The 25358-nt window shown below is 36.9% G+C and overlaps 1 protein-coding gene across 4 annotated transcripts; it reads left to right on the top strand.

Moving 5' to 3' along the window:
• The first annotated feature begins 337 nt into the window (after positions 1-337).
• Positions 338-23703, top strand: LOC147486428 (mitochondrial import receptor subunit TOM40-1-like). 4 transcript variants are annotated; one of them, XM_086571338.1, is made up of 8 exons: positions 447-584; positions 1735-1847; positions 1948-1988; positions 2074-2172; positions 4058-4126; positions 4215-4298; positions 4529-4624; positions 23568-23703. In XM_086571338.1, the coding sequence occupies exons 4-7, from the start codon at positions 2128-2130 to the stop codon at positions 4586-4588; spliced, it is 258 nt and encodes an 85-aa protein (XP_086427464.1). In that variant the 5' UTR covers positions 447-584; positions 1735-1847; positions 1948-1988; positions 2074-2127; the 3' UTR covers positions 4589-4624; positions 23568-23703. The 4 variants fall into 4 exon arrangements, 3 of the variants coding, with proteins under 3 accessions (XP_086427462.1, XP_086427464.1, XP_086427463.1); XM_086571336.1 differs by lacking the exon at positions 23568-23703 and having other exon boundaries at positions 338-584; positions 4529-4873; XM_086571337.1 differs by lacking the exons at positions 447-584; positions 23568-23703 and adding an exon at positions 1189-1303 and having other exon boundaries at positions 4529-4873.
• The last annotated feature ends 1655 nt before the right edge of the window (positions 23704-25358 follow it).

Genomic DNA, 25358 nt, shown 5'->3' with positions numbered 1-25358 from the left:
CATAAATATAGATATTTGGATTAAATTGAATTCTTTGCTATATAGGTACACAATATTGAGGAAGATAAGAAGAATTGTTTACCTTAACCATTTGTTTATTATGCGTATGCTCTGGTTTCAATATGAATGAGTTTTATTTTTCTACATATATAGGTCTATTTATGTAAATTGATTAGGCTTCCTTATGTGATTAGAATTTTAGTTTGTGTATTATTCTAACTTCATGTATATCTATAATTGTTCTATTTGGCTAAGTTCCCAAATATTGTTTTGTGTCCTTAACTTTAACTTGGGCTTCAAGCCCATTATATATTACTTTTGACACATTGACTAAAGTAAGTCAACTTCATTTCCTCTGAGTTATTACCCGCCAAATTGGAAATGAACAATAAACCCCAATAAAGTCATTGAAGTTGAAACCCGAATAAACTGCAATAGTTTGGATTCGGCTTCGTTGTTGTTTGGTGTTTGTGCTTGTCTTGCACCCACGTTGGATTATTGCTTTGTGGAAAATCTCGATGAAAGTCTTGTTGACGAATATTCTCTTGGGAAGGAAGAATGCTCTGTTAAATATAGAGTGATTGGTTAGTATTTTTTTTTTTTTTTTTTTTTTTTTTTTTTTTTTTTTTTTTTTTTAAATATTGAAGTGAATTATAGTATGTGGTATACTGTTTGAGTAAATGTTTCATTGGGCTGTACATTTATTTATTTTTTGTTTTAAAATTTTAAAGAGTATTGTTAACGACCTTTTAGCATGATATGTTGAGATTTCGCCCAAAAGCATTGTAAATGATGTAGCCAACTCATAAGTTGCTTCTGTAAGGTGCAGTCTTATGCTTTATCTAAGTAACTTTCAGTAAGGTGGAAAGTACAACAAAATTTTATTATAACAAATTTAGTATTCGCGCTGTTAATTTTCATATATTATATGGAAACTTGCTTTAAATTCTCTTATCTATAGTTTATGTTATTATTATATTGTTTTTGCTTATTAGTTTTGGTCATTTGTGAGGGGAGGAGGTGACAAATGATCTTTATTAGTTATAAGATTGAGTGAGCTAAAGTCTTTGCTGTGAACTTGTTTAAACCAATTGTCTTTGTCTAACTGTGTAAATACAGTTTTACCCGGCCAAGATGAAACATACAATGTGATTACTTTTTGAGAGCTAAGAATTCAAACAGGAAAAACATACTTCTTGACCAACTTGATGCTTTTTAAATTGTCGTCTTGTAGTCAGGATTCCAATTAATGTCATTTGATGACCATTTCAGTTTAGGGAAAATTGCAGACATGGGAAATAAAGTAACTCTCCTTGCTTTTCCTTTTGATAGTTTTTTAAGATTATGCTTCTCTTTCTGTTCCTCTCAGTTCCAAGTTACCCAAACTCTTTGATTCAAATATGTAGATTGCAATAATGGCCTTTTAAGGGCTTTGGTTGTCGTTGGTAGGCCATTCCAGTACGAAAATTTCTTTCTTTGATAATCCAAATTCAATTAAAACTTTGCTTCCATTCCAAAACTACAAAGATTGATTGGGACCTCTTTGGCTTGGATAGACTTTGGAGTGTTTTTTGTATAAGGAAAGATGTCTTGACTACTCAAAGCCTATTTCTTAACAAAATCGATTGTGATTTCCTTGCACAATCTTTTTCTTTCTCCTAGTCATAGCCTAATAGATAAAAGATTGTAAATAGCAAGTTGGAACTAATATTTAGGACATTGCATGGGTGCCAGGTGATGGTTGATGCCTTTTCAGAGCAGTGTCTTATGGGGCTTGCATGAAGTGTGGGGAAGAAGCTCCTGATGGAAACCGTCAGATAGAACTCGCTGATGACTTAAGAGCTCAGGTGATTATTCTTTTTCTAGTTGTGTTACTATGTTGTTTTTCATCTTACACTGCAGGATCATGAAGCTTATGATTATAATTTCAATACGTAACATTTTTAGGTTGCGGATGAGCTATTAAAGAGGCGAGAGGAAACAGAATGGTGAGCTTTTGAAATATTTTATTGGATACATGGTATAGACTTCTAGAGGTTCACATCTGGTTTTGTTTCTTCTTGCTCAATACAGGATCATTGAAGGAGACTTCGACATATATGTGAAGAGAATACAACAGCCTTATGTATGGGGTGGAGAACCCGAGCTGCTGGTGGCTTCACATGTCCTACGGTGTGTTTTGATACTTCAAACTTCCTCTATTTATGTGGACCTTATTGTCACCAGTGTTATAGTTAACAAACCAGATACAGAAGAAAACTATAGTACATTTAAGCAGAATATATAAGCAGAATATAATTTGTGTAAAGTTGTTTGATGATAAACTATTCTATATCACTATATTAGCAATGGCTAAGGGGAAAATGAAAATAAAGGTAATATTCAAATAAGCTGATCAACACTATTTAATTACTAAAAATAAAGGAACACTATGGATCAATTTCCACGTCAAAAAATTTGAATGATCATAGCTCCAAGAGACCTTTAGGAGTGCTTCGAAAATCCCAATAGTCATACAACTAATCAAACTTACTGTAGTGAGATATCCTGTAGTAGTTTGAAACCTTGAAGCTAGTACTTTGCCAGTTACGGAGTTCCCTTTGATCTCTGGTGTTTCAGCGGGTTCTAGAACCTTAGGGAAAGCTTGTCTGTAGAAGGTTGTAGTATGAGACTGGATGAAATCGGAGGTTTAATATCCAACCCTATCCTTAGGAAAGTACTATCCCTTTATGGCTTCTGCAGGAGTATACTTTCATCATATCATAGATGGTTACTTGTTTACTTTGATAAATGGTTACAGCCAGTACACTCTCACAGTGGAACAGTTAACCTTTGGTGAATTTTGTAAAAAATAGTGATTGGAACATGTGAAATTAATCCGATTAAAGTTTTTTGTTTTTCATTCAAATTTTTTACATTGTTTGAGATTTGTTATCCCTTTTGAAAATTCCTATAGATCCACCTAGAGATCTGACATTTGTTAATCCATAAATTATTTGAAAAAAGGAGGCAACCCAAACACTTCTAGGATACTGGAATATCACAGAAAGGGTATACAATTCGATACAATAAGAAAGATTAGAAGCCTTGATAGGTTTGGCACAACTAATTGCCCAGGGTAGGCGTAAGTCAATAGGCACTAAATTTCTCAGCTTGCTCATTCGAACCCAAAGAAATCCAGGAAGAACGAATTTTTTTTGTAAATGTAGCAGGTTGCAAATTGTTATGTAGAGTCATCAGAACCTGAACTCCTATATTGGATGGAACACCGAGTCCTTTTGGTTGAAGAGCTGTGCATCACTTAGCTCTGATCTATACTCCTACCAGAACTCTTACCTCAAACCAAACATGGATATTTTTTTTTTCTATAAAATTAATTGACAACCAAACATGGATAATTATCCTTTATAAACGTATAAAGTAGTCGTCCTTAAATTAGTTATGAGCATAGCTAATAATAATGTTCCTTAATATTGTTTAATAAACAGTCAAATAAAGTAACTGGTAGGAAACCTAGCTTTTCATCCAAACCTGTGTCTGTGGTGGTCTTCCACTGAAGTGATCCTTTAGCAAGGTCTCAAAGACAAAAGAAGACTTGGGGATTAAATGTCTGAAATGCATGGTCAACATGGAAAAATACTTTAGCAAACAAGAGGTGTTTGATCAACTATTCTGGTCATAATCATAGCTAATAGTACGTAGACATTTTTTAGCACCATTTTAGGTTATGTATTTTAATCAACTATTCGTAAAGATAATCCACACGTTCTATACCTACATAATTGACATTCAAATAACCGTTATGCGTGTATTTTGTAACAAAGCTCACATTTAGGCCGATTTTGGAGGATTAAAATTAATAAATACTGTTCTCTAGTGATATGGTGTCCACTTTGTTCAATTACTATTGCCTTTGTGAAGGCTATGATTACTCTGTTATCTTTCTTTTGGGAGTTGCCTTTTTTAGCATCTTGTTAATGGGGTAATCTTTCCCGATTGTGGTCTTAGTGAACTGTATATTGTTCAAGAAATAAAAATGAATCAATCTTCATTGCAGGTGGCAATATGGCAAGTAGCAAGCACTGGGATGGTTGGTCTTAGCTATGTGCAGAAGCTATCTAAGAAGGTAAGAATGTTGTTAAAAAAGGACCTTGTTGTTACCTGTCACTATTGCTATATCATCATTTTGTTTAATAACATCATTTGATGTGCAGGTTTCTCTTGCATCAGATTTCATGTTTAACCTCATGTCAAGAGATATCACAGCAAGTGCTGGGTATGATTACATACTCCATCAGGTAATTTGTCAATATCTAGGAAGTACTGTTGTGTGTGATTATTTGGGGAAGGGATTTGACAAATACTTCCACCACATACTGGGTGGTTGGTGACTTGGTGTGGCTGTGGGTGTGCTGGTGGGAACGTGTGTAGCCACATGTTTTGGAAGTTATCAGGGAAAGGGACTTGTCAAATCCTTTAACTGTATACGAACTCAATATTAATTATTTACTATTTTTGCTGGTGACAGTGTCGTCTAAGGGGGAAGAGTGATTCTAATGGCTGCACGTCTGCATTTCTGGAAGAGTGACTGAATGTGGGTCTCACCTTTATTCTTTCTGCAGAGGTGAGGATATCTTGCACTTGTAAGATTAATTTTTATTGGCTCATGTACCCTTGCCCTTTAGGATCCTCTTTTAATAGTTGATTAGGACATTTCATCATTCAAAGCAAACATGTAAGCACATTTTTTTGTAGTTGGAAACTTGTGAATGATCCAAACAGAAGCCAGTCTCTGAACATTGACACTTTGCTTTTGATTAATAGGAAGCTGTAACAGTGACTTGAATTTACCCCATATACTCGTTACCCTGCCTGAACCATCTTTTTATATTCTTTGATTCTTGACTTGATTGGGTGTCCAGTGATTCTAGTGTCTTATAAAGGAATTTTGTTTGTTTTGGTCGAATTTGTGGGAGAGGTTGATTTCATTGAAAATACACAATGAATAGAAATTTCATTGAAAAGGAGCTAAGAGGCGACCTGTGAAAATATCATTGAGAAACTAAGTAAAACCAATAAATAAGAAATAATTGTGACATGAATGCAGGTGTTTTGGTGGTAAGTAGGTGTGTGTGTGTGTGGAGCAGTATCTTTGCTGAAGTTTTTTTATTATAAAATTAGAAATTACATTATAGTGTTGAAAAAAAATTATAAATTCAGAAATTTAATTGGAATATGTCGTAATTACTGTGGTTTTTGAGATCTTTAACGATGACTAAATGTCTAAATCCTAAAGTGAATGGTGCATTAAATCTATCTAAGTTTATTTGTTTAGGCCCATATAGACATATATTGCATACAATACAATTTTATTTGTTGTCCCGCTTTTTTTGGGTGTAATCAATTCTTTATTTTATGATTAGTTGACTTTTATTTTTCCTTTTTTGTCCCATTCACATGTGAGGTTAACAAATGTAGAAAGTAAATGTTCAGGCAACTCAATTCATTTTTTCCTTTCGTTATTTCATTTTTTTTTTTTTTTTTTAGAAAGAAACTTTGTTATGTTAAACTTCACCTAAGATTAGTGTGGAAAATATTATTTGTGGCGTAAGAGTTTTAGAAAAATCGTTTTCGATGGAAACTATTGTTTTTAGCAATTTAGTTTTTTTGTCTCATATTTTTTTCGTAATTAGCTATAGTGTTTAGGAAAAGTTGGAAAATTTGTGAAACTCTAGATGGGATTGTTTCCTTCTTTATATCATATTTTTTCGTAATTAGTAATAGAGTTTAGAAAAAATTGAAGTCTATGTGACTGTTCCAATTGTCTGATTTTTCCATATTAGTCTCATACTTTTTCGTAATTAGCCAAAGAGTTTTACAAAGATTGGAGACTCTGTGAATGCTCAAAAAATTGAGCCAAGAGGATACAACTATAATATATATAAGGACTAAGACTTTTTGGGAGCATAGTCTATTTCAATTTCAAGCCTTATCGTCCCTTATTTATTTTTCTTGTACACATGCACAAATTAATCAGGCCAACATTGTTTCTCCAGAAATGGACTGATGTAACTTGGGCTCTAAAGTGGTTAACTTCTGGATACAAGTTGTATCCAAAGCCTAAATCAACCCAATTTGGAGTGATGTTTTGTTCCCAGCGTTGGTTCTTCTAAGCGCTCCAAGGGAATTTTAAGCCATATACGTCTCATTTTTTCCACAAAAAAAGGGAAGTTACAACCTACAGAAAATCCTCAAAATTCCCAATTTTACTAGTTTGTCCCTCATAAAGGAAATAAAAAGAAGAAATAAAGGAAATGTAAAGTGGAATAAACCAACAAACGTGTGTATTTCTTCTTCATCTTCTTCCTGCAAAAAACGTGTTAATAACAATAATATCATCTTCTTGTTAGCTTGTTCTTAATGCATCCATCGTGTTTTTCATATTTTGATTCCTATTTTTTGTTTTGTTCCCTTTTCCTTTTTATTTCATTTCTAAGTATTAGTTATGACTTATGAGGGACAAACTAGTAAAATCGGGAATTTTGAGGATTTTTGTGAGAGGTGTAACTACCCTTTTTTTGTGGAGAAAATGAAACGTGTGGTTGATAATTTCCTTGGAGCGCTGGAGGAACCAACGTTGGGAGCAAAAAATCACCCCCTGATTTGCATGTTGACAAACTTTATGATAGGATTCAGCAGTTTGTTGACACATGGAAACCGGTGGAGGGCATTTCAATCCTAAAAAACAAGGGTCCTATTATCGCCGGACTCAATTTGTGTTGGGCGGACCCGAAGTTGGGCGAGTTGGGCGAGTCTTTATTGTGTTGGGCACAACTTGGACTCATTACACCCAACCAAATATCCCATAAATCGGAAAACCGGCTACCACCTTTACCTTCAAACCCCTCGGTTTCTCGATCAAACCCACGATCTCGATCTCGATCAAATCAAACCAAACCCACGATCTCGATCAAATCAAACCCACGATCTCGATCTCGATCAAATCCACCATCTCGATCTCGATCTCGATCAAACCCACCATCTCGATCTCGATCTCGATCAACTAGATTCCTTTTTTTTTTTTTTGATCGGTAAGTTTCAAATTCCTTTGAGCTCAAACATTTTAGATTTATTTGGTACCGATTCCGAGTTCTTACCTCAGATCACCGTATATGGGGTTCGGACCATAGTCTTGATCATAATTATACCATTTTATATTAGTTTTGATCATAATTAGACCATAGTCCAGATCACTAAATGTTCGGACCATAGTCTTGATCACACAATACATTTAAAACATTTTAGCACTAACTCATTTCATTTCCTTTTTCAATACTCATTTCATTTGCTTCTAACATTAGTTTTATTTTTTATTTTTATTTCTTCTAATAAGGTTTTACGGATTACTTGGAGAGAATCGGTAAGCCACTCAATTACCACTTTCATTAGAGAAATAAAAATGTTTGTTTTGCATAGCCATGTTCATAATTTGATTATTTAAGAGACCATTAGAATGTTGACATTATAATGTTGAGTATGTTGACATTATAATGTTGAGTATTCGTATTTTTATTTTTATCGAAAAAAAATAAGATGATAGAAAAAATGACGGATTGTTAAATGTACTTCACTAGATCCACAGTTCTGAATTTCCATTTAGCATATAGCAACTGAATACCTGTAAGTCGATTTATCCTGTCTTTTAGATCTTGTATACATTAACTTCAGCTATAAGTATACACCCCTTATAAAAAGAATACGATATTATTGAATCTCTGTTTTCCCAAAGGATCAGAACCCTAACCCATGACTTGCTATTCTACATAAAAGTCCAACCATAACCATACAATACTCAACCTGTAGTTTTTATACATGTAACAAGTAGTATATTTACCTAGACGATAGATTTTGGTGACATTATTATCATAGTATATGAGAATATCAAAGTAATATGAAGAATCATTTTCATGCATTCACTACTTTTTGGTTTTCATACTCACCTATGTTTTAGACTTTTAGGGTGTTGATCACAAAATAAAAAGGTTTCTCGAATAATTTTTTTATTTGGAAAAGTCAATTGAAGGTGTTCCTCTTGTATTTCAATTGGGTTTCTTTGAGGTTTCCGATAAAAGAGATCGAGTGGTGATCTTAGTTAACCGTGGTCGGTCATTCATGCTTTTGATGTATGTTGCTAAAAGGTCAGTGAACTCATGCACCATGTTTTTATCTTTGTGCATTGTTCGAGTGCTTGTTTTCTGCGTGAATAGTTTCACCTATTCAGAGAATTTTCGTGGTGGATTATTCAATTCTAAGTCATTTACCACCAATCCGTCACAAATTCACAACCCTTAAGGAACTAGTGTGCTGGAGGATCTCATAGTTCCCACATGGGGAATCTTATTCCTCTTCTATGTAAAGTAAGAAAATGTGATCCATTGTCCATTTGTCATGTACTGTCTGGACTCTGGACTTTATGAGTGGTAAAAATGAGTGTACGCTTAAAAGTCACCGTGAGACATTTAGTCAGGAGGCACTTTATATTAGGTAATTTTGGTTGTACATGTTTATGTAGGATCCGGATAAAGAAATATGTCATGCCCAAGAGCTAACTAGCCGTAATGGATGGTACCAACTTAGGATATTATTTAAACCTTCCAAAAATATTCTTTCTTCTTGTTCTTCCCAGGATTGTTTTTCAGTTTACTCTCAAGTCTCAACTATAATCAATTGGTTTAGGTTTTGTGACTTTTGTCAGATAAATATTTGGTGAGCCCAGCTGTATCTTACGCACCCTGTGCACAAAGTAGAAATGGTGTTTGGCTGTACTGTATTGGTTTTACCAGGCTAATCTAGCACTTACACTCATTTTGCGCGAATTGTTCTCAAAAGCTAGGTTTGCGTATGGACAATTATTTTCTAAACAAAATCTCCTTATTCTAGAATAGTGCTCTTTATCATTGCAAATCATCCCTAGAAAACGTTGGAGTCTTCTTGATTCGCTTTATGTTGGATGGGTATTACATATTCATGATGGTCAACAATCAGGAACACTTCTTTAAACGGCAAATTTGAGGATGTTATGGTATAGATAAAGTTAACTATAAAAATTAAAAAAATTCATCGACGGATATGAGTTCTACTTCTAGGTTTTTAGCCGTTAACTTGTGAATAATTAGTTTCCCTTCTCGTTTTTAATTGTATAGTTCTTGGCTTCTTGCATTGATACTTGTATAGTTGTATGTCATTGACGAACTTCTGAATACAATTATGCCACATGAGCTACCCTAACGACTCTGGCCATAACTTCTCGTTTGTTTGTGTATACGTTATCTTGTACCTAATTGTTAGTTTCGTGGGATTTCATAATCAGATAATCCAGTTTGTCGATGGGAATAGTAGGGCCTTGATAAATTGTTGAAGTGAATTCCTCTTAATCGTGAAGCCATCATCATGCATGCATGCATGAGAGGATATTGTAGTCACAATTGTGCTTTCCATGCTTGGTGCTTGGAAACTACCGCATATGAAATTATGGAACAAATAAGTATAGTGAATGCCTCATATTTTTAACTCCTATTTATTTTGTAGCAATGCCTCGAACAAAGAATGTGAATGTGAAGAATGTAGCAAAAGTGTTTTCACGGGTGCTAAGAAGTTGTTAGGTGGGGGGAGTAGTAGTTCGGTCGCGATGAGCCTGAAAAAAAGAGAAAGTGGCAACAACTACCTCCCATCGATCCTCGGAAAGCGGATGATCCCAAAGAATGTAGTAAGTGGTGTAGAGTTAGGAAATCAAAAGAGAAGAAAGCAAAACAGTTATGAGTGATGTAGATTTAGATGTAGATGTAGATTTAGATTTAGATTTAGATTTAGATGAAGATGAAGATGTAGATGTAGATGATGTAAATATGGATCGTGGGAAGAGTGTAGTTGTAGGTGATGATGAAGATGATGATAGTGAAGAAGATGAAGAGGGTGTTGATGACGGAGGATGAGGAGGACGGAGGAGGATGAGGAGGAGGAGGATGATGATGACGAGGAAGTCCCCTGGTCTCCCACATACTGTACCTCCGGTGAATATTGTGAGAAAGTCCAACAATGACTTGGAGTTCCGGAGAGGTGTTTATGGAGGTGGCCCCTCGTGTGTCACATCTGTTATATGACTATCGGTTACACGTGGCTCGCGATATTTGGGAGGGCAGGGTAATATTATTATATATTGTCTATTAGTATTTAAATTTTGTATTCTGAAACCTTGTGCATACATTAATACTAAGTTTTGTTGTTTTAAGGCGGCCGCGAGGGGTGTTGAAGTGTCATGGGCACCCCAACAAGTTGGTACAATGGGATATCGTCGGAGAGTGTTGACCGTTCTAATTTTCATGTGGAGCTTCAAAGGACCGGCTTATGTGCTCGGGTCTTAGGTGTATATAAGCATCGATCCCGTGTTGGTCTCTGCGTTTGTGGAGAGGTGGCATCCGAGAGACCAACACGTTTCATATCTTGATGGGGTGAGATGACAATCACGTTGGGCGATGTTTCCCAACTCTTAGGAGTTCGATCGAGGCAAAGCAAAGGATTCCGATTTGACTCTGAACGCATTAAAAGACTCCTCCACCAAGGTCTTGGCATACCCATGGACAAGATAGATCGGAGATGAAATCCAATAAGTTCACTTCCAAAGTTAGGATGGATTTCTTGATGAAGCGGTTCTTTGGGAAGGTGACGGATGAAGATTTACGGGATGAAAATGGGGTTGTTGTGAAGAAGGCGTCAACCCAAAAAGAGTTAAATTGTCTTTGTGAGAGCTTATTTGTTGTTTTTCTTTGGATGTCTTGCCTTCACCGACATCGCCCGAACTGCAGTTCCGTTTGTTATCTGAGGCGCTTATGAAATTTGCGAGATCGAGACTACTGGCGTGGGGTGCGACCTTCTTGGCTTACTTATGCGAGGGGTCTTGGGACGCCACAAGTGCCAAGGTGAAGGGTGTTTCGGGCTATTTCACTCTCCTACGGTATTAGTTTTTGTTTTTTTTTTCAATGTCAATTTTATATATCTATTACAATATTAACTGGGTGTCTATATTAATCTAGGCATGGATTTATGAGTACTTCCGGTGTTCGAGCCATTCCCAAACGATGACTATCGGTTGAGCATGTCGCTGCGTACTCATAAATACTTTCGATTACTTTCGTCTTTTTATGCTAGCAACAATTTGCATTGAAGCATAAAATTGGCGATGATTGATAATATGACTTGTACCGATGTAAGCATTTTTGTATATAAATAGTTTTATTTATTAATTGATATTATTAGTATGTGGTTAATGATTAATTTCCTCGATCATATGCTATTTGATAGGTTGAATGGTATCCCTATCTTTGAAGTCCGAGCTATAATCTGCGGTGGATGAAATAGCATTTTTCGAGGGATTTATATGCTTTCTTGATAATGTCGAAAGCGATCTGATGTTTGAGGTTGTCGTCGGTTAGGTCATGTGCGGTTTGTACCTTCGGATCCCCAAAGACCAAAGACCTCGACGAACTAACTACGGACAGATGCGATGTGAAATTTAATGTTGTGTCTTCCTATTGGAGTAAATGGCGAGAATCACTTGATACAACTTGAACATCGAGGACCCATTCCGTCTTATCCATGGGAGTGTGTTAGTAGATACATGAGTTGGTATGAAAACAATAGCCATATTCGAATGATAAACCCCGATCATCTTAATCTCTACTCCCTACGAGTCTTCCATATCATAATCCCGGTGAGTTAATACTTTACAACATTAGTTTTTGTTTTTATTTTGTTTTGTTTTGTTTTGGTATTTTATAAATGTAAATGTATATACTAATGTAGTTTTTCGTTTTAATTTTGATGAAGACCCGTCGTTGATGAAATTTCTCGTTTGCTCAATCAAGGCCCGCAATTGGGTGGGATCATATGCACGAACGAGTTCATGGAGGCATACAATTTGACCCGGTGCAAGTTCATTGGCCGGACGATATCGTTAAGGAGCATTGGATTTAGCAATGTTGAGTTTGGTTAGTTTAGGGTTTAGTGTGTTGAGCATTGGCACTCTTGTTGGAAGTCTTGTTGGAGTCCAGGGGTGGAAATGTGTTATAGAGCTTGAGAGATTGAGTGTCTTTCTTGAGTGCGGAAATGTGTTATAGAGTCTAGGGTTTATTGTGTTGTTGTTATGTTTACTTATGCTTTTGTAACAAAGATGCTTATAGAGAAAAATCAAGTGATAACATTTTATTGTTCTTTGAAACTTCGAGAGATTTTTGTGGGATATGTGGAATACTTGTTGATATTCGACTTGAGGTTTTGTCTAAGTTTGTAATCTAAGTTTATCTAAGTTTGTAATCTAAGTTTCATATTCGACTTAGCGAGGTTTTGTTAGTCCGTTCGAGAGATTTCTCGATTTTTAAAGGGTACAATTCATTATGGAATTCAAGCGCAAAAAGAGAATCAGAAATCAACTGCTTTTGCTACAAACACGCAAAAGAGAATCGAGGAATCGATGGGGTTCAAGGAAACAAAACACGTTGTCTAGATCCTCAACCGAAGGCCGAGAATCTGAGAACACTTGCTACAACTAACGTAGAAATATTTTGGCACATTGTTAAAAGACCTTCATATATTTCTGCCAAAGCCACCAGTTATGTGGTGTGATAACTTAAGTGCAATTGCGTCCAGTATTCCATGCAAGGACTAAACACATTGAGGTGGACTTCCATTACATTAGATAACTTGTAACCAACAAAGTTCTGGAACTCAAGTATGTTTGTCTGAGGAGGATCGGGGCCGGAGACATTTTACCAAAGGGTTATCTACTTCAAGACTTCAGTTTCTTCAAAACAAGCTATCAATTGTGCCATTAGTAGTTAGAACAACTTAAGATTCCCTGTAACTATTTTCTGTTTCTCTGTAAATGTTGTCTGTAAATACAAGTGAAATCAATTAATGAAAATAAGAAAATTCTTGATCCTCAATTCTCATTCATTCTGGTAGGGTGGGCTGCATAGACAACACGCATAACATCTAAACTTGGGAAAAAAAAATGACTTGTTTTTTTTGCCTCTTGAATGATGTGGCCACACGTTTGGACTTAGTCCCAAACGGTGTGGCCACACCGTCAAAGAGAAAAAAAAACAACAAGTCATTTTTTTCCCAAGTTTTAGTTTCAACGACATGGCCACACCGTTTGAGACTAAGTCCAAACGGTGTGGCCACACCGATCAAATGCCAAAAAAGCAGAGAATTTTACGCCAAATTTACGCAAATTTGAACTCATTCAAAGGAAAGTTGGTGACTCAATTAAACTACCATCCATCTTGAATAAAATATTTTGCTTACAGTTGTGAACCTTCTCTTGAGCTTTGTATCTGTTGGCGTCAATGCTATTAATCATGTATCAAGTAGTAAACAAGCTAATGTGGGCAGGCATGCCTTAGCACCCTTTGTGGTGCTTTTGCACTATATTAGGATTCACGAAGTTGAGGAATGGCGAGGAGATATTACTAGCTTCTTCCATTAAGAACAAAAATAGACAGACTGTACTTATGAAGGAGATGAGCTCTGAAAAGACCACTCATATTCACCTTAGAACCCTTTATCCAACCGGAACTACACCGTAAAGGCCTCTAATACAGTACTACAGATCAACTCGGCAAAATTGGATTGGACAACAACCTTGAACAAGAATTACCTTAGCATCTTGTACAAAAGCACGTGTTCGGATACAATATGTCAACTGGAATATAAAAAGTATATACCATCAGATTGCAAAACTCAAGCATTCTTAGAACTGTTTCATTTCTAGAATTAAATAAATTTTCCAAACAAATACAATACGGACCATATAAAGATTACACCAATGATCATTTTGCCGTTTTTGAGTGTTTGAGTGGAAAAATATGACTTCTTTGTTTTTTGGCATTTGGGCGGTGTGGCCACACCGTTTGAGACTAAGTCCAAACGGTGTGGCCACACCGCCCAAATGCCAAAAACAGCAAGTCATATTTTTCAAGTACTAGTTTCAAGCGACATGGCCACACCGTTTGATACTAAGTCCAAAACGCGGTGTGGCTACATCGTCCAAATGCCAAAAAACGGAGAATTTTTTTGCAAAGTTCAAATCTCAAACTACATGGCCACACCGTTTGGACTTAGTCTCAAACGGTGTGCCATGTCGCTTTAGACTAATTAATTAAAGCGACATGGCCACACCGTTTGAGACTAAGTCCAAACGGTGTGGCCACACCGCCAAATGCCAAAAAAACAGAGATTTTTTTTTGCCAAAAGTCATTTTTTCCAAAATCAAACAAACATTCATACATCCATACATTAATTCGACAAAAAAATACCATCAAATTTAAGAAAATTGTATCAAAAACAAAATTACAATTCCAACCACATGAACATTAATTACGTAGACTTATTCCTAGTCAACATCTATTATTGGTATTTCGCCCCATCATTAGTGTGCTTTCGTCTTCCAATACTAAATTGGGAATGTTCAATGCCGTAATTGCGCTTGTCTTGCTTGTAATGCAGTATCCCAACTATCTGCAATTAAGTGTCGAGCTCTACGCCATCTTAAGCATCGGTTTTGGAACCGGACAATCATCAACAAGTTCAACATGGACAAAATGACATCATCCAGACGCGTAAAGCGGTACCCAACACTTTCTTTACTCTCGAGGGATTTGCTTGGGTTCTCGGTGGCAAAATAAGATGGCAGTACATACTTCCTAAATGTACGAGGGGCGACATTAAATCTCGAAGCAAATAGATATCCAGCAAAGGGCATGCTCATCCACTTACGAGGGGGTGCCCAACCGCATTCATGGGAAATTGTAGGTTTCACGTACCTAATCTCACTGTGAGTGTACAATGTACAGTATAGGGGGAGGTTGTCATTAAGTTCTTGTAACAACTCATTTCTCATCCACGACCACTCTTCCTGACTTCTTCCTAATGCAATGCACATTGCTCTATACCCGCAATTGCCATCACCCACAGGGTCATCCACTTTAACAATATATTTGTGCAGTTCTTTTGGAATGTCCAAACCGTAATGTCTCGGCTCCCTCAGGATGCCAATGTCTAACTTTTGAGGTGATTTTTTAGAAGAGTTATTCCGTGGTGTGGTTGTTTTAGGTGGTAAAGGTGATTTTTTAGAAGAGTTATTCCGTGGTGTGGTTGTTTTTTGTGGTAAAGGTAAAGGTGATTTTTGAGAAGAGTTATTCCGTGGTGTGGTTGTTTTTTGTGGTAAAGGTGATTTTTGAGAAGAGTTATTCCGTGGTGTGGTTTTTGTTGTGGCAAAGGTGGTTTGGAGAAGACTTCTCTGCCAGTGGGTTTGGAGTAGCTTGGAATTTATGAGAAGGCTTGGAATTTGGCGTACATTACGATTGTTGCGGCGAGACCCACTCTTCATGCTCACGTTGGGAATGTTCAAAACCAGATGAATCTCGTTTTGAAGAGTTCTCATCCTCGGTTGGAAGCTTTCTCTTTGCAGCTACCCCTTAGGCCGACCTTTGGTTTTAAGCCTCCTCATGAGGTGGTTCTAGCCATGTAGTTTACGTACGGCAATCTCCATCGAGTTTTCTAACCATAACCCTCTGCTCTTCTTCGGAAGCCATTTCATACCTTTTCATAAACATATCCATCGAAGGTCTAATAATCGGGACCAACACCCACCGACACACTTGGAAAAGCAGACAGTTTTCCAAAAAGGGATCGATAGCACTCAAAGATATGGAGCGTTCTTGCTTTTGAAGTTCAATGATTTATTGAGCACATGACAATCCATGGCCGAGTGCGCCAAATAACACCCACAAATGAACTTCGAGTCTTTAGCGGCCACGGCTTACACGGGTATCTAGTTCTTCATAAAGCAAGTCCAAACATTTTCTTGAGACCGGGTTTTGAGTTCACGAAATAAAGGAATCGGTGGTGGTCTTTGGGTTACAATCGGACTCTTCTCGAGCGTACCTCTAATCTCGGGGCAATTTGGATCTCTAAAATCGGGTGGATCAAGTAAAACATACTTAGAAAATCATGTACGTTTGTGTTTCCTAGAACCGTTTCACGAGCATGAGACCGCTTCGACTCTATTGGTGGTTGTACTCCCCAAAGTGAATGTGTTGATCCGTCGAACAACATACGAATCGATCCTTGTAAAGGCAACCAAGTCTCTCGCAGATAACTAACAAAATTGGAGTACTCAACCCTATAGTGTTTTCCAAAGCGGCAATTCTACGGTTGAAGATATCCTCGGTCCTCGATTTCACTACACCGTTCCACGAACTGGCCTTTATCTACTAGTTACGTGGTGGGAAAAAAATCATTGCATTTCTGAAGGGCGCTTTACATAGAGATATGCCATCTACAGAGATGCTTGTGCGCCGTCGTCGAAACACAATATCAGCGGCACCCATCAAGGCCAAGTCCATGTCGGACCGCGATCCGCGGATGGCCTTTCTTCACCCAAAGAAACCGTTAAAGCGGCGCAAAGCCCACTCATAGTCTATCTATCATGTTTGGTTTGGAGCAACACTTGATGGACCGTGAAAAGACTTCGGGTTGAAGTCACCCCACAAACCGTACAAAAGGCCACCGATACTTATTGGTTTTGTAGGTCGGCGTCTATGATGAAAACTTTTGGAAAAGTCCGAGCCATTTTAACACCGTGCGGATGGGCCCATAACAATCCGTTATCTCATCCGTATTCATATCCTCTCTCACCTCCTCGAAATAATGGTTTTACGCTAACAACTCACGCACCAATCTCTGCATTTCGCGGCGGCCGTTCATATCCAATGTCCTCACCTTGTGCCTAGCATTGTAGACTTGAAATATGCTAGATAGGTTATCAGGAAACCTATGTCTGATGGACTTCAAAACTTCTTTAGGTTTAACTCCATTTTGAGTCATCTCGACAAGAACTTCGAATTATGGAACAGTCGGTCGAGTAGCAAATGCATGTCCTTCAAGGGTGTTAAGCTAATGGATGGTTGTGAACACCATTAAGAACGACAATTTTCCAACTATCGGCGATCGCCGTTGGAAAATACATCTTAACTTAAATGGACATCCACGTTTCATGGTTCCCGTATTTCTCTTATTAACTTTCTCTGCTTTTTTGTGTGAACGATACACGCCCGAACTCTCGCATTCTAAATCCAGCCTTGGTACTCGGTTCCCGTTAGCATTCTGCGACTTCCCAATTACCACAACCACATTACATTGTTTTCCCGGCGGTTGCCCAACCAATTCGTCACTCGTGTATGAAATACCTAAAGATATGAAAGAAAACAACAATCAATAAACTAATATAATTTCATTTAGAAAATAAAAACAAGTGAAAACAATGCCTACTATGTACCTCTTCCGTAGTAAATATTTCTGTTGTATCCATTGAAAGCGGTTGAACATCATCCACGTCATTCGAGTTTCCAGAGTTCTCGAAACGCACCGAAGGATCCTAAATAAAGAACATTTGTTAATTGATGTTTGGCTTAAGTACCAAATGCCACAAACGGTGTGGCCATGTCGTTTGAGATTTGAACTTGGAAAAAATATGGCTTGCTGTTTTTTTGGCATTTGAACGGTGTGGCCACACCGTTTGGACTTAGTCTTAAACGACATGGACACACCGTTTGGACTTAGTCTTGAACGGTGTGGCAATGTCGTTTAAGACTAAGTCCAAAACGGTGTGGACACCGCTCAAGACTAAGTCCAAACGGTGTGTCCACACCGTTCAAATGCCAAAAAAACAGCAAGCCATATTTTTTCCAAGTTCAAATCTCAACGACATGGCCATGGCCACCGTTTGGGACCTAAGTCAAACGGTGTGGCCATGTCGTTTAAGACTAAGTCCAAACGGTGTGGCCACACCGTTCAAGACTAAGTCCAAACGGTGTGGCCACACCGTTCAAATGCCAAAAAAACAGCGAGCCATATTTTTTCCAAGTTCAAATCTCAAACGACATGGCCACACCGTTTGGGACCTAGTCCAAACGGTGTGGCCGTGTCGTTTGTGACTAACTTCAAACGTTGTGGCCACACCGTTCAAGTCGCAAAAAAACAGATAAATCGTTTTTTTCCAAATTCAAATCCCAAACAACATGGCCACATCGTTTTGGACATCGTTGTGACGAGACCGTTTGGTGTGAAATACAAACGACCTAGCCGCGACGTTTAATTACTACATGCATAATTATTACATGTATAATTATTACATGTATAATCACTGTACACATCAATAATTCCTACATGCATAATTATTACATGTATAATCACTGTACACATTAATAATTCCTACATGCAAAATTATTACATGCATAATTACTACATGCATAATTATTACATGTATAATCACTGTACACATTAATAATTCCTACATGCAAAATTATTACATGCATAATTACTACATGCATAATTATTACATGTATAATCACTGTACACATCAATAATTTCTACATGCATAATTATTTAATGTATAATTACTACATTCATAATTACGTTTAATTTAGATTTACCTTATTCTTATTAAATGCATCATCATCCATTCCTCTATTTTCTTCACTTTGAACTTGTTCTACATTCTCTTTTTGAATGGGGTCACTTGGAACTTGTTCTATATTTTCTTCTTGAATGGGGTCATGATGCATTACATTTTCTTCGTCATCTTCATGTTCTAAAATGGGGTTGGGCTCTTCCATTAGTGTTTAGTGTTAGGGTTTAAGGGTTTAAGGGTTTATGGTTTTTTATGGTGGAAGAGAAGAGAATAAAAGAGAAGGGTTGAAAAGGTTGCAACAAGTCAAATTCACTTTGGTTTGGGGTCTGCCCAACACAAAACAACTTTTGGGACCAATGACACATTTGTAATAAGTGTTTTAGTTTTTGGGGTCTGCCCAACACAATATGGGGTCCGGCAGTAACAAGTACCAAAAACAATTATGTTGCTAATTGAAAGCCCGATTACCAAGTTACCCTCCTTTCACATCAAAGCGAGTATATCATTTGCGCATGAGTTGATGTGTTAACTCATTTTACCAGGTACATCATTTTACCAAAAAATAAATATCATCATACCCGCGTAATGTGAACTCGTTTAGAAATCTCTAATCCTACCAAATCTATCTTTGCACTTTCCAATACCTTTCAACTATTTTTGAATGTTGAATTTATATTAATGTTCCAACTGAATGAACTAATTCTTTGGTATATGATCCGACCGATTACATTAGGGGAGGAGAAAAAATTGTCTTGTATCCTGTCTAAATGTATGTCTGCCTCTGAATTCTTTTCTTCTCTCTCACTTCTTCTGAAATTCCATCAAAACTCCTCTCTCATTACTATTTCCTTTCAATTATGTACCAAAATAAAGCTAACTGAAGATTGTGAGATAAAATGTGTTTCCCCTTCAACACCAATTCTATTTTTTTTTTGAAAATGATACCCAATTTCATAATCCTTCTAATCTTGCCTCTACTCAATTTGTATGTTTGCAATTCCCGCTTCAACAGTCATCTCTACTTTGCACATTAACTCAATTTGAGACATATATACTAGTAATCTCTATAGTCACAAACTCACAAGCACAATCAGCCAAAAATCACAACCTAATTTCGTGTCATACAGCCACAACATATATATTTTTAAGAAAGAAGATCAATCATTAGTAGGTCCACTTATATCAACTTTTTAATACAGGACCATTTAGTCATTTAATTTCCTATTGCCCGGCTTCACTATCAAAAAATATATATAAATAAAGCCGTGTCATCAAACAAAAACGATTGCAAAGACAGAGAAAGTAGTTAGGCGGTTATGGACTTAGAAACATAAATAAGAAAAGAGATACTCTTATTTAATCAAGGAAACGACGATGTTAATACTACTCCCACACCGCAGTGGCGGAGCCAGGGGGGCCCAGGGTACACCCTGGCGTACTCTCAACTTAACCAAAAAAAAAAAAAGTAGCTATTAGTGACCATCCGAAGTTCATAAAGTCTCGCCACCATCCGAAGTTCCAAGGGGGGCAGACAAAGCAATAGGTTTATGACGACTAACAAATCGGAGTGAAAAATGGAAACACAAAAAAAATATATAAACAACAAAGAAAAAATACAAAAAGAACTGTAGATTGTTCTAATTTTATCAGCTCAAATGTCAAGAAGTTGGGTGGTGCGATATGGATGAGACAAGAATATTACTGTTGAGAATAATATTTTTCATATATCATACAGTTGATACTTGATAGCCTCAAACCGAAGATGATTTCGCAGCAAGATGAACGAGTGTCTACTTGTGATACGCCGCTCGAAGCTTCTTGTGCTTTTGTAGAAACACATTCAGGTCAATCTCCTTCTCAAGAAGCTGCTTGTGAAGAGTCTCAGATTCCTCTTTGATTTTTCAAAGAGAAATCATCACAAATTAGGAATCTCAAGGAAGAACCTAAAAGCAACTGTACAAAGGAGCTATCTGAAGTGATCAACCAAGTGATAAGGGAGCAAAAAAAAAAAAAAAAGTGGCATGTGCTGAGAGAAACAAAAAGGATGTGTTAGATGTCATGTGATGGGTGTTGTACTTGATGTACAGATTTGACTTGTTTACTTGGTATGCGAAAAAAACAACAGTACCAAAAAAGCTAATAGAAAACCCAATAGTATTTGTGCTCCTATTTATCTCGTTTTTATCAACCCATATATAAACCCAAACAGAATTCATCTTGTATCTATTTAAAAAAAAAAACTAGAAAAAAAACCCCTAACATACTCTACTTCTCCTCTCCTCCACTCTCTATTACTCTATATTAAAATTTAAGTCTTATACTCTTCTACCAAAACAACAACAATTGGATGGTGGATGAATGATTGAATGATTGTTTAATAATATACATTGAAAACGAAGTTTTTGATAGCATTGATACCGAGTTGATCTTGCAACGCTTCCAAAAGATGAAGAAAGATGACAAAAAGAAGGCCGCCGAGAACAACTATGAATAAGTATTTGTTTAGATTGAATTATTTTTTCTTTTCTTATTTTTTTATATTATACTTATTGCAATTATTTTATATGATTTTTTTATGTTCGAAATATACTTGTTTTGTGATCGTGTTTGAATTTTTAGTTAAAAAAAAATTAGTGTATTGTTTTTTTTTATACTTGGTTTCTAGGTGGCTCACCCTCACTTACATTCCTGGCTCCGCCACTGCGCACACCCACCAACACCAATAATAGTGGTGACACTGAATTTGACGGAAATATAAGTGGAGAAATAGAAGTTGGTGTTAGAGGACCATGTCACCTAAAGAAGACGCGATTTTGAGTCGATTAGTAAGTAAATTTTGACCAAGAAATTGGAGTGTTATGGCACGTGGAATTCCAGGAAGGTACGATATAAATCTTGTAGGCTTCGTTGGTGTAACCAACTAGACCCTTATGTTGAACACAAACCTTTCACTAGTATGTTGTTATTAAAACCCAACCTTCATTTATTTATTTATTTACATATGACATATCTGCCCTGAAGCTTGTTGTTGGGGCAGTCTTAGGTAATTGGAATTTTATTGAATATTGATGATTGGTTGATTATATTGTTGTTTTAATTTTGTTTTGATTGAAAACTTGGCAATTTAAATACAAAATAACACTTGTTGTATATGTGAATAATTTATGTTTAGCAAATATGTTTAAGGCTAACACATAACATATAACAGAACTAGTTCATTTGAAATGAAGTGAGTTAGGAGCCACCCTCGAAATATGGATATTTTTCCCTCTTTGTCTCCAACGTGTCTGCCTGTGAGCTACAACGAGCTTTTAGATGCATCCGCATTATGCAGTTAGGTTTTAAGTTGTTATTGATAAATCTTATTAAAGAAATGATTTCATTGTTATCAATTATTAGTTTTGATTACATTTATATACTGCTCTCGGTTAGTTACAAAAGATAGATGTTGTATCAGAAAACAAGAATTAGTTACTAAAGAATCTGAGCTGGCATGATTAGTCAGGTGTTGTCCTTGACTATTTGCTGACTTGACTGACTTTCATCATATATTTCCTTAATACCCCCTTTCAAGCGGAAGGGAGATTGTTGAACTGAAAACTTAGATAGTTGGATAGTAGCATCTGAAATCTCTGAGTAGACAATCCTTTTGTGACGATATCTACCAGTTGATCCTTAGTACATAAATATTGGGCATCTAGAAACTTTGAAGTGACTAACTCTCTAACATAATGGTAATCAATTTCTATGTGCTTGGTCCTTGCATGAAAAACATGATTATTTGCCAAGGATATTGCACTTACGTTGTCATAGTGTAGAAGAGGAATTATGGGCAAAGAAATATGAAGATCTTTAAATAACTTGCAGAGCCAATATATTTCTGCAGCCGTATGGGCAAGAGCTTTGTATTCTGCTCCTGTAGATGATCTTGCCACAGTGTGTTGCTTCTTTGCTGACCAAGAGATAGTATTTGATCCTAAGAACACAATAAATCCAATAATACTTCTTCTGTCCATTGGACAACCTGCCCAGTCAGCATATGTGAATGCATTTAAAGGGAAGAATCATAATTAATCCCTTTTGTATTAATCCATTTTGTATGTCTAAAATTAAGGGTATTTAGGCTTTGGTCCTATTTATAGTAGTGATATTAGGCTTTGGTCCTCAAATTAATCAAACGTGTGAGACGCACATGTAAGGGTATTATAGGTATTAAGCAAAATACAAGACATTCAACGAGTTTGACTACCAAAAGTTGGACTAAAGTCTAATTTGCATCTATAAATGTATCAAAGCCTAATATCTCTACTATAAATAGGACCAAAACCTAAATACCTCTAAATGTAAAGAACCTTTTGTAAATAATAATCTATGAGTGATGGTACCTTTCAGATGCCTTAATATTCTTTTGACTGCACTCAAATGAGGTAACCTTGGATTATGCATATACTGACACACAAGATTTACAGCAAAAGAGATGTCAGGCCTAGTCCAAGTGAGGTACTGTAAGCCACCAACAATAGACCTATACTCTATAGGATCCAAGAGATATTCACCAGTAGTATGAGCATCAAGTTTATAGTTGCTAGAGATGGGAGTATAGAACATGGCTTGGCATGTATCACGTTGCCTTTGCTGAGAAGATCATAGACATACTTGGTCTGAGAAAGAAATAATCCATTTGATTGTCTTTTGACTTCAAGACCAAGAAAATAGTGTATTGAACCAAGATCCTTCATAGCAAATAAAGAGTCGAGTTGAGAAATTATCATTTTGTAAGTTGTAGAACAACTTCCTGTAATAAGAATGCCATCTACATATACTAGGACATATGTCAGGGATTTTGAATCCTTAAGTATGAAGAGAGAATGATCAACATCTAATGTAGTAAATCCGAAACTGAGTAGAGCTTGGTAGAGTTCCTCATACCAAGTGATAAGCACCCAAAACTGTAATATTAAATCCCATAGAGACATAGCAATTTGGTTCATTTTGTGTTGAATAATCAAGAAATAATTATATTTTCATACTTTTGCAGGTTTTCACAGTTAACGTGAAAATATTGGTTAAACCTGCATTAAAGCACGGGAACAATGTATATATATGAAGTTATCCAAATCAGCCATGTGAAGCTAAACAAACACAGATTAAAGACGGGGACTCAAACATGACAGAATCGAGTCAGAATGGGACTATGTGAAAGAAAGCGTCAACTTTTGGAGCTCATATTTCTTGAACCTGGACTCTGGTTTCGGCAAGTAAGTTGTCTAGACGATCAGTACGACTAGCTCTACCTCAGGCCAGAATTTACAGAAATTGACGCCTGAGCCCACCCTACCAATGGACACAGCATATGGACCCACGAGAAGAGATGAGTCATCAATCATGGAGCAAGTCAAGACAAAAGTGCCAAATTATTGGCACAAATTGACACCTTGCATGTGGTTAAATGCATTGTTATCCAAAATAGTGTTTAATTTGGCATGTTTTGGTTTGAGAAGATAGGATTGTAATTAATATAATAAATGTGGGAGGTGATTCACATGGGAGGAAGGAGAAAAAGCTAAAAATGTGGGCTGATTTGGGGGTTAACTTTTTAGACACAATTAACTTTTCACTCTCTTATTTTTTTTTCATGCTTTTTCTTTCTAAGTGCTTAAGTTTTGTTGTAACATTTTAATGGTGGAACATCACACTAGTTCTTGAATAAACATTTACATTCCTTTAGGTAAAAATTTTGTTACTTTTCTTCTTCTCTTTTCCTCTTCTCTCATTAGCATATATAACTTGTAGTCTTTCATTACTCTAAGGATCATGAGCTAAAACCCTCCAAGGTGGAGGGTTAATGAGGCTCATGTGAGGATTCTTATATGTTTCTTAGAAGTAGGATTAATGGGGACACTTCTTATATGTTTCTTTTTTTGGGTGTGAGTTTGCATTAGCTTTAATGGGGACACTTTTAGGGGCAACAGGGTGTGACATTACTTAAGTAGCGTTTAGGATCCCGTACTCCTTGTTTTTGCCGCTTTTAGCTAAAATCAAAGATAGGAGACTCTACTCTATCTTCTCAAACCTTTTCCCTTTTCTATTTCGGGTAAAATCCTCCTTGCGACCGCTTTCAACAGATTGTGAGTTCTGAAATTCTCTTCTCTTCCTGCCTTTTTGGGTGAAATCCTTCACTGTGAAGTGAAAGTTCTGAAAAGGTTGGGCTTTTTGGCTGGTTATTCTCATGCTCTCTTTTTTCGGGTAAAATCCCTCATTGCATTACAGTGAGCGTTTCGGAAAAGGTTGTCAAGGATGAACCTTTATGAGATGGAGAATCCAACTCCCCCGGGGGCGGTGGGCAACATGAGTGCTGCTAAGAGCATGGTACCAATCGGGGAGTTATCACGCGAGAACTCTGAAGAAAAACTCTCTGCCATAGGTGGTGATGAATGACCTCTCACCTCCAGAACAGATGGGTGACTACCCCCCCCATCACTATCTCACCCTCCGCCTATGAAAGAGGATTGGAGTACTGCAGATACTGTCTCATCGGTCGTATTGACTTGGTGAAGATGCCGCTTGAGAAGGTCAGAAGACTGGCAAAGGAAAAATGGAATCCATCTGGGGAGTGGCTTATCACGCCAATTGGGAAGGGTTTTCTCTTCCTTCGCTTCTCAAATGCAGAGTACATGAATAGAGTATAAGCTCAGGGGGCCTGGAATTTTGATGAGGTCCCTCTCCGTCTAAGTCAATGGAGTCCCAATTTCAATCCAGAATTGCAGCGACAATCACATGCTTTGGTTTGGATTCGTCTGCCGGGACTTGGACAAGAATTCTGGGTGCC

Source organism: Coptis chinensis, chromosome 7 (genome assembly GCF_015680905.1).
Source record: "Coptis chinensis isolate HL-2020 chromosome 7, ASM1568090v1, whole genome shotgun sequence".
Lineage (NCBI taxonomy): Eukaryota > Viridiplantae > Streptophyta > Magnoliopsida > Ranunculales > Ranunculaceae > Coptis > Coptis chinensis.
This window is presented reverse-complemented; position numbering and strand designations above follow the sequence as displayed.